The sequence below is a fragment of the Diadema antillarum genome, unplaced genomic scaffold (genome assembly GCF_040938485.1).
Source record: "Diadema antillarum isolate AM-2024a unplaced genomic scaffold, OU_Dant_1.0 seq00000263_RagTag, whole genome shotgun sequence".
NCBI classification, from domain to species: domain Eukaryota; kingdom Metazoa; phylum Echinodermata; class Echinoidea; order Diadematoida; family Diadematidae; genus Diadema; species Diadema antillarum.
In genome coordinates, this window is record NW_027271301.1 from 524806 (window position 1) to 544026 (window position 19221).

The 19221-nt window shown below is 39.0% G+C and overlaps 1 protein-coding gene and 1 pseudogene across 1 annotated transcript; one reads left to right on the top strand and one right to left on the bottom strand.

Moving 5' to 3' along the window:
• The window catches only part of LOC139729765 (uncharacterized), a 119724-nt pseudogene extending 107360 nt beyond the window's left edge, over positions 1-12364 (top strand).
• Positions 12365-12697: 333 nt separating this feature from the next.
• On the bottom strand, positions 12698-18703 carry LOC139729782 (UPF0711 protein C18orf21 homolog). The gene is made up of 6 exons (XM_071640715.1): positions 18636-18703; positions 17258-17295; positions 16183-16379; positions 15524-15642; positions 15128-15202; positions 12698-13096 (listed from the first exon to the last, which is right to left on the bottom strand). Exons 1-6 carry the CDS (start codon positions 18701-18703, stop codon positions 12937-12939), a joined length of 657 nt encoding a protein of 218 aa, XP_071496816.1. The 3' UTR covers positions 12698-12936.
• Positions 18704-19221: the final 518 nt, after the last annotated feature.

A 19221-nucleotide genomic window follows, 5' to 3' on the forward strand; every position in this document is an offset into this window, starting at 1 on the left:
TGCTTCCATTTCATTTTTCTTTAGACATGGATGCTATTTTCATTTTTGTAATATTCAGTAAAATGCAAGCTTGATGACCAGTTTGGCATAACAGTGGACCAATTCATGACAAGGCTGTAAGTGCTACAACAGAAATGAAGAGATAAGAATCACTCAATCTGTATTAATATACAGGTAGTTGTAGAATAATTGTGCTGACTGGTGATGACAGCAGGCACAGTGCAGGTCAAATGTCATTCATTCATCTGTCCATGGGAACTCTGAACCTTGCAGATCGAGGTGTACGAGGACCGGATGCGCAAGCTGCGCTCGGAGCTGCAGAAGGTGCAGGAGCTGAACCGACAGAGTGAGGAGGAGGTGAGGAAGTACGAGAGCCGCTACCAGGAGCTGAGCGCCAAACTGAGCCAGGCCACCGACAAACACCGGGCGGGGCTCCAAGAGATCGCCATGAGGGAGGAGCAGATCGTCGTCCTCAAGGTGGAGCTGGCCTCCATGCAGGAGAAAGTCAGGCAGCGCACGGAGGAGGTAATCAGGAAACTTCTGATGATGTTAGTTTATCCACGTAATCTATGGTGAACCATGTAAACTTGTACGTGTGAATCCCTTTGAACACGCTACGTTCTTGTCCCCTATAAATGTAGGATTCACTTGTTGCTGCATTGGTAGTATCATTGTTGTCCCCGCCGAGCGAGTTCGAGCAGGGGACTATGAAACGGGCTCCGTACGTGTGTGTGTCCGTGCGTCCGTCCGTCCGTCTGTCTGTCTGTCTGTCTGTGCGTCCGTGTGTGATCAAAATCTTCAATTTGCTACTTCTCTGTCATTTATGGGCCAATTTTGATTCTGTTTGCTTTATATGATAGCACTACATGGGAGCTTTGAAACTTCTACACAGAATTTCAATTGTGACCTTTGACCTTGACCTTTGATCTATATTGTACATTTTGCTACAAAATGCTACTTCTTCGCCATTTCTGACCCGATTTCGATTCCGTTTGCTTTATGTGATGGCACTAGGTGAGGGCTTCAAAGCTTGTACACAGAATTTTGACTTTTGACTTCTTTGACCTTTGACCTTGATTTTTGACCTATATTGCACATTGGCTACAAAATGCTACTCCTTCGCCATTTCTAACCCGATTTCGATTCCGTTAGCTTTATGTGATGGCACTAGGTGAGGGCTTCAAAACTTCTACACAGAATTTTGACCTTTGACTTCTTTGACCTTTGACCTTGATTTTTTACCTATATTGTACATTTTGCTACAAAATGCTACCTCCGGCGGGGACATATATTACGCACCGCGTAATTTCTACTTTTCCTTGTTATCCTTTTGAAATTGACATCAAGTGTTCATTGTCACATGAAATATTGTTTCCTGTTTTTCGGTGCCTCATAGGACAAAAGTATCAGCACTATCATCAGTATTGTATAATCAGACCCTTTTTGCAGAAATTATATGGGGATGGAGGAAGTAAGAAGCTGTTAAGAAAAAAAAAAAAAAAGTTGGGCTTTTTGGCAGGTTGAAGATGCATCTCAGGTGGTATGACATACACATGATGTGCGTACAATGTAAAAGATAAAGGATAATGTTTGTTTTTATTAGATATTGAAGCAAGTGGTAGAGACATCCTACGGAAATGAAAGAAAATATACACAGAGATATGTTCTGTTGTACATACTATTACCAGTTGTTTTAAAAGAACATGGTAGTGTGAAGGCACACATTTCCATCAAAATTAATGTGGTAACTCTGTGTGAAAGTAAATGCATGAGATTGCAAACTGTTTTGTGTCTCTGCAGATGGACCGCATCCAGAGAGGGCTGGCCGAGGCCCAGCACAAGTGCCAGGAGGTGCGGCTGGAGAACGAGCAGCTGAGGACATCGCTCCACGAGTCCCGGAAGAATGGGGACCGCCTGCACAAGGAGAGCGAGCAGGTGGTCTCCAATGTCAACACATGGGTGCAGGAACAGAAGTGAGTGTGCATCAGATCTTACACCAGTGGTCCTTTTTTGTCCAGTCAATATTTCATGAATAGTGCATGCATGATCATTGATCTTGAATGGTTGTACAAGATTTTTGCACGGCAAATGAGTGTCGTCTATAACAGTGCAGGACCGGCCATCGCACCATTTGATATAGTGAAGTGTAGCTATTTTAAGTGTATAGCTTTTAGTCTAGACTGTAGCTTATGAAGAGAGACCAGTTCATTAGCAAAGGATTTCCATTCAAAACTTCATGGTCAAAGTATTTTGCTTTGCACTGTAGCACAGACAAGTAAATCATGTGGTGCCAAATTTAACCGATCATAAACAATGTATCGAATGTACTACTGGCTGTGTTATGTTATAAATCACCACAAGCAACCCTCTGTTGTGTACAAACGCTGCATACCACTGACTATTCCTGTTATAATGTATAATATTTTGTGTGTTGCCATTGTCTCTAGGCAAGCAAATGAGAAGCTAGGAACAAAGATCAAGGAGCAGAATCAGACCATCAGGAATCTCTCCATGGAAAAAGAGTAAGTATGACTTGTAGTATTTTTCTTCATCTGTGTTTTAGGAGGCAGGAGAGGGAACACAAGAGGAGACTTTACAGAATCTACATTGACAAATTGCATATATTTTATTATATACCTCATTTCTAGAATCCTCTCATCTGATTGGTTAAAAGGGGAGTCATGAAAATAGCTGTGCCCTATTTTTGAGTTATTGTGACCGGGGCCCGGGCACAGTTAGTAAATAGGTTTTAGAGACAGTCGCGACCATGTACACGTAGATCGCTCATATGTACGCACCAATGATACGACCGCCGCGCATTCGATCAGCGTGCTGTAAAAGAGACTAGCGGACTGGTTTGGAGACAGTCGCAACTCGCAACCCCGTACATACACTGTGTACACATAGATGATCACTCATGTATGCATCAATGATACGACCGCCGCACTGTCGATCAGCATTGATTACGAGTGCTGTAAAAGAGACTAGAATCTGTATTTTCGGTATATAAAACAAATAATGACTGCTTGATATTCGGGGCACAGTTAACATTATGTAGGCCCTCGGTGATGTGAAAACCATAACCATGCCCTCAGCTTCGCTTCGGGCATGGTTACGTTTTTCACATCACCTCGGGCCCATAATTTTAACTGTGCCCCTCATAGCAGTCATTATTTGTATATTATTAGCTGTTGATTGGCTGGCAAGTTGTGAAATGTAGATATGCTGTACTCAATCAACATGACAGTTGATAGCTTGCAGTCCTACTAGTGTAAATAAAGACTTGACATTTTCCTTTAATCATTGTGACGTTGCAGTATGGATTATGAATTATATTCCTTCTTTGTAGATTGTTAAACCAACTACTTTTCATCATGATAAATTCGGCACCATTGAGTAAAATAAAAAAATTCTTCTTTGCGATGGTTTCCGTGGCATTCTACAGACGTGTCACAGAGAGCGTGGCTGGCCTGCAGGAGACAGTGAACAGACTGAGGCTGGAGAATGAAGAGATGAAGATAGCCACAGAGAGGATGAAGGCGCTACAGAGCCAGTCAGCTCACCAACAGATGCTCCTCCAGCAGCTCAAGGCTCGCCTGGAAGACAATGAGTCAGTTTCTGATTCCACTTTAGCATAGAGTACATTTTTTTCTTCCTTTGCAATATCACTGATTTATAAATATGGGTAAAGTGCAATGTGATACCTGCTTGAGGCACCTTGTTCAGTTTGAATAACACAATTTGAAATGACTATGGCCTAGTGAAATCTATAAAGTAACGTGATTATGCAATTCACTATTCTTGCTATGAAGGTGTGAGCCAAACAGAATTAAAAGGTGCCCATGCAACCTGATGGTCATGTTTGCTGACATATATTTTGTGGCTCTGTTTGATACTGAATTGGATTTCCAGCTGCACTGTCTCTTGTGTTGTACTTTGTCTTGCATCATGATCATGACGGAATTTGGAAGCTCTACCATGTGTTTTCTGGTTATTCTCCCAAAATATGCCTTTGCTGCAATATTCAAAGTTTATTATAAAGCACATACTGCTGTAGCGTTATGCTTGAAGGAGCACAAACAGTTTAGACTGCATTCATCACTCATTTCTCTGGAAAGTATCGCAGAGGTGCACAGACAGATTTAAAATCTACATAGCTCTTTATGCTTTGTTCTGTGATTGTCATATCCACTGGAGTTGTTGTTGCTTCTTTTTTTTGGAAATTATATCTGGAAGTAAGTTGTCAATGAGTAGGAAACACCTAATCCCTGTTGTGTCACCATGTTCTACTGTAGTCCAATTGCTGCTCCTGGATGGGCTTATTGACTTGTTGATACATTACTACTGTTAGGTCAAGTTTGGAGGGATTAGTGAATGATGGTTAGGAAACTTGGCAAATGAGGCTAGGTGTCTGGGCATGTAAAGAGTTAAACTAAAGAATCCTACATGTCATGAGGGCAGTATTCAAGCTAATATGGTCATGGTTTCAATTCTGATTATGACGGAGTTGATGATTTTACTTGTATTTTAACTCAGAATGATTAATGTCTATTAAATATTTGTCCATTAGAGCAGTGCTTTGTTGTTGTTGCCCAGAGTGATATTGACCTTTGACTCCAGCACCACCTGACTAGATCTCCTTTTTTCGTGGCATCGTACAGGAGCAGCCAGGAGGAGGAGCTAGCGGAGAAGATGGAGACCATCGAGGACCTCCACGCCCGCCTCAAGGCCAACATCGAGTCCATCCAGCAGCTCAACCAGCAGCTTAACGCTCTCAACAGGGAGAACATCCGACAGCGGGCCGAGCTGGAGAGGGAGCGGGCTGCCAGACAGAGACTGGAGATCAAGCTGGATGGCAGGGATCACACCATCAGTAATCTACATGCACAGGTGACCAGTGGAACCAGTCCACATTCACACTCATAGATATGATATAAACAGTGATGTTATGTCGAAACAGCTCTTTTCCACTTTTGAAAATTGAAATGATATACATGGTAGTCCAGTTATCTCAAAATAGTTTGCTTTCGCATTAGAAAAGTAAATTTATGTAGAGTTACATAAAAACTGTGATGATGAAGGTTTTGAAGTCCTCAGGACTGGCGGGTTTAATTTTGGGACCTGAATTTTGACTTCATTGTAACGAGAATATCATTACAACTGTGTTTGTTATAACAGGAGTGCATTGTATGACAACAACTGAATTTGATTCTGAGTACAGTGAAAGTAAAAAAGAATACCCCATTCATGGATGGGGCTAGTGAGGGGAATTACATTTGGCATACTGGAGATTATTTTGAAGTTTGGCCCAACCCTGTGAATGACGTACAATTCAGTGATAATAGGTGTTTCAAGATTACTTAATATCTTTTCTTTTCTCTTCTTTTTTTGAAAACAGTTTTAAGGACAAGTTCACCTCAATATATTTGGAGATTGAGTGAATGCAGTGATATTAGACATCATTAAAAGTTTAAGGAAAATCAGATAGTCCATTCAAAAGTTATGAATTTTTGAAGTTTCGGTGCCGCCATTGCTGGGTGAGAAGGCTACTACAGATTATGATGTCACATGCATAGAACGTTTTAAAGAAAATATGTGAACTTGTCCTTTAATTCTCCACAGACAGGAAAAAACAAAACACCACCACTAAAACCTCGAGTTTTGTGTCTCTTGCAATTAGGACAGTTGAGGCATTTTTGTTCATCCATTTCTCAAACCTCACTGTTTACCTCAGATGGATACCTCCCAACTGCATTCACAGCACCATAGAATACCAGTGACTGGTGCGACCACTCCTCGACGCATCACCGACAGCCATTCGGAGTCCACCGCTCTGTCGGACTCGGCATACGCCTCGACGCTAGAGAGGGGAGGGGGTGTACCCCAAGTCTGACAGCTGTAAGACAGATGGCTGACAGAGAACAGCTGTGACAGACATGTAAGACTGAACACTCTTCTCTGTTCAGTTGTTTTGGGTGGTATTCCGAAAATCGTTTTTAACTCTGTTGTAACTCCTGTTGTAAGTCCATGAGTTACAACACTGCTAAAGCAGTTGTAAATCGGTATTCTGAGAACTGTTTTAACAGTGCTGTAAGTAATGAAAACCATGCCCACTGTGATAATCATATTTGATGGGAAATCTTGTTAGAGGCAGCATCTCAGGTGTTTTAATCAAAAAGGTTTCTCCCTTGGGCAAAAGTGCGCAAAACACACCTTGCTTATCTTTGTGTGCTTTACCATGCGCACATTATCTGGCATGCACACAATTAAGACAAGGGCATTTGCAGGCAAAGAGAGTGCAAGATAAAACAAAGTTACTGCAGAAGTTAATGGTGTTCAGAATGCTGATTTGTTCAAACAGATTTAAAATCAGAGTTAAAACGGGCTCAGAATACTACTCCTTGATGTTTTCTAAGTAAAGTCTTGACATTAAAGAAGTTGATTGATAGTCCCCTCTTGGATGCACTTCTATCAAAAGTTATGTTCCTGTGTCATGTTATGGTCACCATCAGACTCTGTTTGAGAAGTGTCCTAATCTGGGAGTGTATGACCCATGGAAAGCTCCTGGTAGGTCTCTGTAACGCAGGTGCATTACTGTTCATGTTTTTTTCTAAATCTTTATTTTTATAGAAGTATATAACTGTGCGGAAATACAGCCTCATCATATCCAGGGATCTTATGTAAATAATTTTACTAAATGTTATTATGCCTCCGCCAACGAAGTGGCCGGAGGCATTATGTTTTCGGGTTGTCCGTCCATCTGTCCGTCCATCCGTACGAACGTCCGTTCTGTTTTGTTTTTGTCGATATCTCAAGAACCGTGTGGTGGTTTTACATCAAATTGGTATGAGGGTATATCCTAGGGGGATAATACTGTGTTTGGATTTTAGGGTCACGGGGTCAAAGGTCACAGGTTATTTTGTGAAAAAAAGGTTGAAAATTCATGTTTTTCTCCATATCTCGGAAATTAAATTAAATGGTTCAAGGTATCTTCATGGAACTTAGTATATATGCTTGTTCCAATGGGCAGTGATTGTCTAGGGAAGTTGGGGGTCATGGTTCAAAGGTCAGGGGGTCAAAGGTCAAGGTCAACTCCTCAAAATATCACCACTTTCCTTATATTTATGCAATGCCCGAAGGTTTTTTTTTTTTTTACTTGATGTATGCATGTATTACCCGATATATATTCTGTGGGAAGTTTCTTGCCAAAAGGTCAAAGGTCAAGTGAAAGTGTTGAATTGCACTTTTTCCTCCATATCTCAAAAGTAACTCAAGGTATTGTCATGAAACTTACATATGTAATATGCATGTTCAACCTAACAGTGATTCTCAATGGAACTGTGAGGTCAAAGGTCAAAGGCCAGGTTTAGATAATGCTATTTTCCCATTTGATACTGAAATTATACTTTTTCTCAATACCTTGAAAATTACTCAATGCATAAACTTATAAAAGGGTCAAAAGTCAAGTAAAAATCATCAGTTCCCCAAATACCTGCACTCTGATATTTTAATCATTCATCCATTTGCAACTAGTTCTAGGAAAGTGAACATTCAGCACATTTGTGGTAAACCTGTCATTTTAATATTCTGCCAATTGTGTGAAACTGTCATCACACATTGTCAAGACATTGTACTATAGATCTATTAGGAGAACCATGCATTATGGCGGAGGCATATCAGTCGCCGTAGCGATATCTCTAGTTTCATAATATGTGACAGTGCACCTCAAAACAAACAAAAAGTCGCCAGACATGAATTTTTAGTTAAGACCATATTCTGAAAGAGCAGACTTTAAGCTTTAAAATGATGTATAACTCTAATCAAATGGACTCTCCTAACCTATCTAAATATTGGAAAGAAAGCACAAACTCAGGAAAAGTGTCAACTGAGAAAAGAGGCTCTGAAGTACAGTGTCTATTCAAGCGCTTAATCTTTACCAAACCGTGCTGGCTGTGCGATGAATGGGACAAAAAACAGGAAGTAAACCACCAGAGTAACAACAATGAAGGAATTATCAGATTAAACTGAAATTAAGCATGCCTCATTAACACATTCTGTCCATAATTAATGCCAACTTTCAAATCAGTAGCCCTATCCTTTGAAAAGTTATTAGAGTTGAAAGTGAAGAGTGTGGACAAGGTTTTTCAGAAATGAAAAAGGGATTCTAAAGACACACCTCATCACACTATTCTACCTAAAATGTTCGAGATAAACTGCCAAAAAACACACTTTCCTGTCTGTTTTATGATACCAAATTTTAGCATAATGTAAAAGAAGACCCGCTCTTTCAGAAAATATGAAAAAGTCAAGTTCGGCTAAATTGACCCATTTCACTTATTTTCAGTCCTCACGCAAAATCAGTGCGTGCGACTTTATGTTCGTTTTGAGGTGCACGGTCACATATGTTGTAGAGGTAACATCGAATGTGAAATCCAGAGTCTCATTCTCAGGTGCAGCAAGGTAGGATGTCTGGATATGGGAAAGTTAACTTAATTGCCCTGAGTAATGTATATGACAGACCACACTGTTTGTTTTCCAGGTATGTCAAGCTGCGAGACTGTGCAGAGAGATCATTCATAACATCTGGACAAACTATGGCACGGAGCTCCCTTCATGATTACAGCACAACAGCTGGTGTGAACAGACACGTCATGACACATGTCCCTATGTAGCCAGAATGGATCGCCTTTCCCACCAGAGGGAAAAAAAAAAATGGATGTTTGAATTCTATTGAAGAGTAACTTCATGCAAATTTTGTGTTGTTGTGTTCTGCTTGTGATGGAGAGTGTAAGTGTGTACATGAAATATCAGTGCCTTTCTTAGGGGTGTTTAGGTCAAGCAGTATCATCAGGAAACGGCAGGAACTTATATCCAGTTGGGATTCCAATGAATTAAAACACCATTATTGTAAGTTACTTGCATCTTTTGTTTTAGTGTAGTCAACATCATCACAAACACTATACCCACCGATGTCATTGTGATATTAATTTGTATTAATATTTGAACAGGTGTCATGAACTCTGTGGTACCAATATTCACTTGTAGTCCAGTAGCTAGTACCTTTTATCACCATCATCACCACCATTTTCAACATAACAGTCATTTCAGTTTCCACTCCACTCTCCTCAGTTCACTTGTATCAACAGCATTACAATAGTTTCGTTTTCTTACACAAGGTCATGATTGACACTTTTGGTCTTCAGTTGCTTTTCAAGTTGCACCAGTCTAGCCCATTAATGTGCCACAAAGTATTCAAATACAGTGACTTCTTGATGAAATTGATGACAGTCAATGTGAGGTTGAATTGTTTGTGCAGAATGTGTTATTAAAGAGTAGTGATTTTTAAAACTAATTGTGATATATGTACTCCTTTTCATGCTTCAAATTCATTCCATGTGCATGGGGGAGGTGATTGTATATTAATCCGTCCTTGATCATATGCAAGAAACTAATATACATTAATCACAAAATTATGCATCTGTTTCAGTCAAATACAATAATCAAATATTCCATCCAACTATAATCCATCCGTCACAGTGACAGTAATTCAATTTTTAAATATATTTGGTGTAAATACAGAGTAAATGATGGATTTGCTATTCCATTCGAAATCAAATGTTAATGAATTCCACACTTCTCAGATGGTATGATGTGGATCAAGCTGAAACATTGTGTATCCCGTGTCAGAATGTGATAAAAAGTATGTGTCGTAAGATAGTCTGAACGCTTAAAAGAGTTTGAGAATTAACGGAGTACCGTTATTTTATACACTTTCCTGACCAAAGGTTTCCAATATTTGTGTTAAAGCAGTGTGAAATGATTGTGAATAACTCAGTGTAAAAGTGAATGTCCAACATGGAACTTTTCAAACAGCAGTGTAGTACGGTTCTTGTGTATGCTGCATGGGGCACACACTAGCATGGGGCACACATTCCCTTTCACAGATGTAAATGTACTTTCAACTACATGTATAAACTACAAGGATGTGTGGCATTACTGTAAAACATGATATATTCGCGGCATGAAATTTTCGCGAATTGGAGCTGACAGCCTTTTTCGTGGCATGAAAATTTCGCGAAGTGCCACTGGCGTTCAATGCATATAGTGTAAACAAGAACTTTTGCGTGCAATTTAATTTCGCGAATCTTGGCGCTCGCGAAATTCGCGAAATTAAAGTGCACACAAAAATTCCTTGTTTTACAGTAATGTGACTCATTTTCCCTGTGAATAAATATAAAAAAAATATTCCATAAATCTAATCCTATATTTTGCCTATGACATTTCTGTAGTCATTTTCTCATACTGTTGAAATTGACCATCTTGAATTTAATCCACTTTTTTTTTTCTATGCCAAATGCCTGCAGAAAAAGACATGGGTTGGTCTTACTCTTAGCTTTTGTAAAGAATCCTCTCTGGTGTTTCAATGTAGGTAGATACAATTTGATCCACTGTGGCTGAATTCACATTTGAGCTTTACAATTTTGTGTCATCTCTGTTTCTATAGAGAAGGTTACCCTGATAGAACACTTGTGATCAAACCTTGTACATGAGAAGGCCAAAACCACATTGTATGATGGAATGTGTGTACAGGAACAGATAAGATTACCTGTCTTAACCCTTTCCTAGATGAATTTCAACCTGTATATCTCGCCTTTATTTGATAACACAAGTGGTGAATTGAAAGAGAAGAGACAGTATTACGTCATGTTTATCAATCATTTCACTACATTTGTAAAAGAAAATGGTTGTTACGTTTCTTCAGCAATTATCTATATAATGCATCTTCGCCTGCTTGGCAAGAAGGGACCTAGCGAGAAATTTCACCCCCAAATCGAATTTTTGTTCATGATGTAATCTGACAGAGTTTTGAAAGGTCTTTCATATGATGCAATCATAATTTTTTTGTGATTTTTCGAACCTGTAAGTCAAGTAAAACAATTTCTCCACACACACAGTTGCTAGCCTGTGTCCACTCCAGATGCCCTGTCTCTACTGGCTTTGCAGTTGTTGCAGTGCTCTGGTGTGGGTTAAGGGATGAAGCAGGGTCAAACTTTCAGTCACTTTATGCTTCTCTTCTAGCATGATAGAGATGGACAGAGTAATCTTTAATCATTGTAGGTTGCTGTTGGTAGAGATGATTTGTGTTCTAAGAGTCATCTGTATGCTCTTGCTGCGGCCTTTGGGGAGTGGTACAAAAGTTGCAGAGAGAATGCAAACCAAGCTCATTTAATGTATCTCTGAGAAGTTGAGAAACAACTGACAGTGTATGCATATGAGGAATACAATTTCGGGATATAGTAATCATTTCAAGGGGCCCACAGGTCATGTAGAATAATTTACTGACATTCAAAAATAGTAACTTTATCATCTGTCTCAAGTTTTGCTCTTATTCTGACCTGTCACTTTGTTGCTCACATAGGAGCCTCCCAAAATGGACTACAATGTATTTAATTTGTACAAATGTAAAATGGAAATGATGTGTTTATGTGTAAAGTTGTACAATGTGTAAAATGTGTGATCTTGCAGGGACTGTATTTTGCTTGCACAGTATCAGAATTTGATTATTCATCTTGAATATTTTATATGGATTACTATGAATATTTATTTTTAGATTTAGACCACTTCTTCAAATGAATTACATATGCCCATCACTATTATGAATTTGTGAAGTACAGTCATACACACACAAGTCAACTTCTCAGAAATCAAATGTTTGGCTACATAGAACCTCTGTGAACATTCCAAATACTGTAAGGCAAGATATTGTTTGTTTTTCAGCATGCAAATTTTCACTAATTGGAGCCAATAACCTTTTCTTGCGGCATAAAATTTTCACAAATTGCCACTAGCATTCGATACATATAGTGTACACAAGAACTTTCCTGTGTGTTCTAATTTTGTGACTCTTAGCTCTCATGAAATTCAGGTAATTAAAATGCATGCGAACAATTCTGATTTTACAGTATTCACAAAATTGGTACATGTGCTTTGCTTGTGTAAGTTGCATATTGTTACACATTGAAGCCTTGATTTCCCCTTTGTAGCCCAATCTGAGACTCGTGTGTGAGGTTGACTACATGTATTTGAATTGACTGCAAAATCAACCTGATGTGTCTTTAGAATACATTCGTGTGCACTGTGCTCACAGTTTTTTAAAACGGTATTGGCTGAAATTAAGTTTCTTGAAGTATTTTGTTTCACATTTCTCAAAGGAAAACTGTCAAACTGATTTGGATTGCCCTGTTCATGTGGAGTGTTTTACGCTAATATGTAAATATGTTTCCTCTAAATTATACAGTACTGAAAGAATGTTTTGACAGTATTCAGACTTCCTATGGAAAAAAAATAAATTTGCCACCAATGAGACTGAAATGTAATATTTTCCTGTTGTTGGTTTTTCTTACTTCTGATGCAGTAGTCACTTACCTACAATTCAGTTTGAAAACAGTAAGCTTACTTCATCATACGAGTGCACTTCATCATTGTGTGTGAGTGTGTTTATGTGTGTGTGGGTGTGTGTGTATCCATGTGTGCACATGCATCATAAAAATGAAAGTTTGAATTGATTTTGAGACAACAAAGCTCAATATACTCCATGTCTTTAGAGTATTGGCAAATATAAAAATGCACCATTTATTTCTGATTCACATGATCCACAAAATTTCGAAGGACTCTTGAGCCAGCACTGGCTCCTGTGTAGATTGGTTGCCAACTTGGCAACTTCATCAATGTCTGTGAAGCATGTCACAGCACACAGTAGCTCCTTGAGTTCGACACAAAATGAATGCCCTTGATTCCAATGACATCATTGCAGTACTTCAACTGACCCTCCACGGACTGCCTGCTCAAAATGCCACTGACTTTGTCTGCAACAGGGTTGCCAGTGGTTAATGTCTGTGTCATGTCCTGAAATGTCCGAAATCTATCGGCTGGCATCTAGAGTGAGGTCAGGAATTTTGAGAGCGGTGACTCGGCACTGGCCTGCTGCTCCCTTCGAGCTGACTGCAGCATCTTCTCCAGCTGTCTGTGTCTGTCCTTCTTGGCACTCCTGCTCCTTCGGCCTGCGGGTATTCCTGGCATGGACTTCGTTTGAGCTCTGCATGGAGAGACCAAGAAATAGGGAGAAAGGGAAAGTGTGTGTGAGAGAGAAATGCATAATAGCTCCGGTAAAACTTGTGGAAGTCTTGGGATATTTTTGATGGAAAAGAATGATCAGACATCTGCAAATAATTCAAGTACCTACTGTACATGTGGTATGATATGTGTTGGTTTTTGTCGAGCCCACCGGAGGTGAGGGGAGACTAAGGGATTGCCTGCGGCGTCTGTCCGTCCGTCGTCCGTCATCCGTCCGTCCGTCGTCTGTCCGTAATGCTATTAAAACTTGAATAACTCTGTACTCTGGGCTTCAATTTGAATCAAACTTGGAGGGAAGAGTGGTCATACAAAGTTTTACCTTTACCAAGTATGAAGGTCACCTCAAGGTTAAAGGTCACAGGCAGGGGTCAATGAACTTTTAGGGCCCAATGTTAAGTTTTTAGGGCGCATTTCGATTATGGGCCATAACTTTTGATCCGTAAGCGTATTTGTGACCAAACTTGGATGGTAGATGTACCTTGGGGAGTTGATGGTCACCACAAGGTCAAAGGTCACAGGCAGGGGTCAATGAACTTTTAGGGCCCAATGTTAAGTTTTCAGGGCGCGTTTCGATGATGGGTCGTAACTTTTGATCCATATGTCCGTTTGTGACTAAACTTGGGTGGTAGATGTCCCTCGGGGAGTTGATGGTCACAGAGTTGCCAACTTTTGTAAATGCCTTTCAGTACTTTGATGCCTGAAATTCAGTAATTTGCACCTTTTTTGAGTGAAAATCAGTAACTCTTAACACTGTAATAGACTCTATTACATACAATGATTTCTAAGATCAGTAATTTGCTTGTAACCTTCAGTATTCTTCTCCAATTTTAGTAGAAATTACTGAAAATCAGTACTAGTTGGCAGCTCTGTGGTCATCACAAGGTCAAAGGTCACAGACAGGGGTCAATGAACTTTTAGGGCCCATTGTTAATTTTTAGGGCGAGTTTTGATTATGGGTCATAACTTTTGATCCGTAAGTCTATTTGTGACCAAACTTGGATGGTAGATGTACCTTGGGGAGTTGATGGTCACCACAAGGTCAACGGTCACAGACAGGGGTCAATAAACTTTTAGGGCCCAATATACTGTGCATTTAATTCTAACTCCTAACTTTTGATCCATAGGTCCATTTGTGAACAAAATTTTAAAAAGGTGTTGTGGGCGAGACACATTATGGCACTTGCCTTGTTATTATTATAAACACAATTTGCAAGTCAACTTTGTGCTGCAAACATTAGCAACTAGCAAAAATATTGTCTCCAGTAACACAAGTGTGCCATGTATTATCTCCAAGGGGGGATATCACCAACTTTTCTCTGAAATACTGACAATGCTTTTTGCATAATATATTCTCCAAAATGTGCATACAGTACAACCTGTATCTTTATCGTCCACACAATATGGGATCAGGCTCACACAGAAAACTGCCTTTATACAGGCAAGGTTTGAACTTGGAAAAGAACAATGGCAGTGATGCTCATTTTCAAGTCTGTCTACTTTGTTCCTGTGAAACACAGGACTGCTAATTTCTGAGATGGGAGCCACATGGTTATGAAGATAATGTATCATTGTTTGAGAGAAGTTTTGTTCATATTACAGATCTTCATACAGTTCAGCAAGCAAACCTCTTCACTGAAAGATAACTAATCTAACTTATTCCTGTAGTAAGGTTTTCTGCAAGTAGAAAGAACAATGGAATCAATTCATAGCATTGATTTTGACACACATGCAATAATTTTAGTTTCAGAATTCACACAAAAGGAATTCATCTCTGCAAGTTGCATTTTATGATATACATGCAGTGTACTCCGGCATAACGAACACGGTTAGATTGTATAACAAAATTCTGGTAACAACGAAGTAAAATTTCAGACGGCAAATTTTGATGAAAGGAAAGAAAACTACCGTTCCCGAGGACTTCGTTCTAATGGGAGTCCACTGTACTATATATGGAAGCCATTCTACACATGTCATGTGATAATTTCACACATACCTTGGTGTTGATATTGCATCTGATGTTGGCTGACGTCCAGGTGTTGAATCTCTTTTGCGTCTCTTTGCTGGAGGGCTGTGAACAGACCACAAAAAAAGATATATTCATTTAGATTATATGTCATCACTCTTTCTCTTTCACATTTCTTTACTTTTTATGTGCCTTTGGTTTTGGATATCAGCTGCTTCTAAAACCCCATAACATTACCATCACAAAGGTCAGTTGAGGTTTACCATCTGCTGAGTAGTAATCAGAATGTACTGTAAAAAGAAAAAAAAGTCCTTGCATTTGAATTCTTATTATGCTCTTTGACTCCTAACACTCCATTAAAACACAAAGTCAGCATTACATGTATGCATGATATTCTAGGACACATTTAAAAGAATCAAAGCATACCTAGCCACAGGTGTTTTGGATTGACTGCTCCTATCAGGCTTGCAACTTGAGACTGGTCTGTCAGTTCGGCTGGCCCCGGGAAACCTGTTGGGTTTGTGGCATGTATTGCACCGAATCACCTATTGATGGAAATACACAGAGCGGAAGATATAACGATGAAGGTCATTACAAGATTTTGCATGAAATGAAAGATAAGGCATCCTAGTCAATGGGGCAAATTCTCTTTGAATACAGTCTCATTTTCAAGTTCAATGAGCGTGAAATCTTGTTCCATTGCATGAGTAAACCACACCATGTTCTGTTTTCATACAACACCTCTGACGTTGACGAATATGGTCTACGTTACGTCTCGAATGTAGTACAGAATTGCAACCATTTTTCAGAAAGGTGAATGGTTATACATTTTATTGTGGTACAGTTGTACTCATAAGGGATTGATTGAAAATGTTGACAGTAAATAAGTGACTGAGCACACATGGCAAAAGCTAGTTACATCAGATGCGGGCAATGGTGCAAAATAATGATCATTTATGTATTTGGTTAAAAGTGTAAAAGGGTAGTTTTCTTTTTTCTTCCAAACAAGTGCTCCACTTTTAAAACTTCAACTTTTCACTGTTCACAACAAAGATAAATTCAGTCACCATTGTATATATACTCACTATCACATTCTTACTATTCATCCACCTTCTGAGTTTCTTCCGCTGAGCCGGGCTGAGGAGACGCCCACGAGGACTCTCCCATCGTCGCTTCAAGCGCTCAATCTCCTTGGTGATGCCAGCCCTGGGTCGAAGCCTGACCCTGCTGGTGTCTGGCCTGAGGAAGCTGTGACAGTGGATGCAGCTCTGTTCTTCCAAATCTGAGTTGAGAATGAACATAATATACACTTTTAAAAAAAGAATTCCTTCTTTTCATGACACATGTTCACCATGGATATGATCATATATAGCCCTTTCTGTGAACTCGGTTGTCACTTACCAAGTTTTTGAATAAGCATGGCCATTTGGATATTCACGCTCCCTACCTCTCCCCCCCCCCCCCCCCCCCCCTTCTCCTCGAGCCATTGTAAGTTAAACAGCCGGGAGGGGGCATCAATGCCTTAGTCCAACAATAAGGCTGTAATGACAAAATAGGGTTTATGGAGGTTACATCAGTTTTATTCATTGGCATTCTTTTTCAAAACATATGCGCAAGTCGGCAAATCAAGCCTGCATTTTACACTTGCAAGCTTAGAAAAACCAAAGTTTGATATTGCACCTTAATGAGTAGAGGCAGCAATAGAACAGAGCATTACAAGAAAAGCATCATACTGTAGAATTATCTTTCATTTACAGCACTAGTAATATAATATGCAAATATCCCTGGGGAAGGTGCCTTTTTCCAGCCATGTCTGGCAGATTTTACATGTACTGTAAAAGTCAATATTTTCGCGGGACTAGTTTTTCGAGCTTGGCCAGGTAAGAAGAATTTTGCGTGTTTTTAATTACACAGAATCAAGACACCAAGTGCAGGAACATATGGCAAGCAAAATATTCACATGCTTTTACTTTCACACTAGTTTCTGGCTGTGCGAAATGTGCAAAAATTTCCACTTTTACTGTATTATGTCTAATGCATACTTAACATTAGCATGAACACAAGTGATACATACATACATACATACGTATATACACTGATAAGACATACGTACTTCCTCATACATTTTTGTAACATTTGTGGAGCTTATCCCTGACTTACCAGTTTGCTTGGCTGCTTCCCTTCTTGACTTATTTGATCTGTATTTATTGTGAAGTCAGAGCATGACATTGAGGGTAAGTTTACAAACAACTCACATGACACTAATAATGCATGAATTGTGTGTGGTATAAGGACAATTATTGTCCTCATAATTAGGACAATAATGACGACAATAATTGTCCTTATAATTAGAAGAGCACAGGGAAGACCAGAGAGGCACAACAGTATGGTGAAGTTTAGCTAATGTTGAGTCATTGAATAATATTCATGATCATCCTGTAAAGATCAATTTGTCCCACACAACATGTATACTTGGGCAAACCACATGTTCCAGACAGCATCCAGAGAATTACACAATCAGCAAAAAAATAAAAACACTTACTGTATTCAAGGTCATATTTCTCATAGAATATTAGCCTAAATATTGATACATGTTTAATATACCATGTTACAGACATTTCAATTGGCTATCAACCTGACCTGGTAGGTCAATAAAAAAGGGAAACTTTATGTATGAGTGAACACACTCATTTTTCTCTTCCAAGGCACAAAAGCAAAAATTGCAAAAATGGACAAATTCTCATTCACACGTATGTGCTCTTCCATTACACCGAGAACAAGAGACAGATCCCACACAATATTACTCTTAAGAAACACAAATTAGTTTGGAAAAATTACCCACTGATCTCTATGTCTTTGTATTCCCGAAAGATAAAGGCAAAAAAAAAAAAAAAAAAAATGGAGTGAATAAAGAATCTTCTGTCAAATCCAAATCAAATGAGTATAGAGAAGAGGTAATATTATCAAAAATGGCAAATACAATGTATCTGAAATTTTATTTTGAATTACTGAAATGCAAAATATGCATATTGAAAATGATAACTGGTTCTTGAATTTGTCTCATGAATTCATAAATTCCTCAATCGAAAGAATGAAAAAAACAAATATGTCCATTTTACCACCTTTGGATGTTAATTTACTCCCTACACCTAGTATGACATTTGAATTTGAGTTGACAATAAATTCTTATTTTTCCCCTTTAGACTAGACTAGTTTCCCCGTTTTGTTCTTGTTTGAGAATATTTGATACAAGGAAAGGAAAACTCTTTTTTTTTTTGTAGATACATTCTAGTGTTTTTCACATGAATACGACATCAAGCCAGTCAAGCGAAAGGAGATATATTCCAATGCTAATGGATTCGAGCCGGGAGCATGAGCACAGAGTTGTCTACAGACATTAACAACCAGCATATTTCAAAACGCATGGGACTAGAAGTAACATGACTATAACGTAACGTTACATGAAAGGGGCATTAATTATCACCACTCAACACAGAAAAACCATCCAGTAACTGAAAATCAGACTCATGTAACTTACAGTAGATGTCTCGATAACTGTGGACATGACGATTCGTAAACATGTGCTGCTAATTCTCTAAAAGCCATGTTGATTTGAAGTGTGCTTATCTAACCCTATCGCTAGTGCAGTGTGAGCAGATCCTGTGGTGGTGCACAACCGTACACCGTGCGACGAGAGCTGCGCGATCGCGAGTACGCAGCGCCGTGTAGCGGCGGCTGCTGCTGCATGCTGTTTTCGATTCCTATTAGGTTCTTGCAATTCTAAGGGGTTTATATCAAAAGTTTATTTGATGAAATTGAAAATCAGTCTTGAAAAGGCTGAGATATCCAAAAACAAGGAGAAACAAAGAGATCCTAATAAAAGGCGTGGTCTGTCGCATTACACTTTTATCATCACTTTTTTTTTATATAGCTAAGCCATTTGAAAACCAATTTTCATCAAATGAACGTTGAATACTCTTTTATATATTTTTTAATATTTGTATGTTTTATTGATTTTCTTGATTACAAACAATACAAATTACACAATAATTATGAACACATGGAACAAAAATATTGATAACAATAAAACTAAGATCATCAATAAGACATAAAACACAGTATCA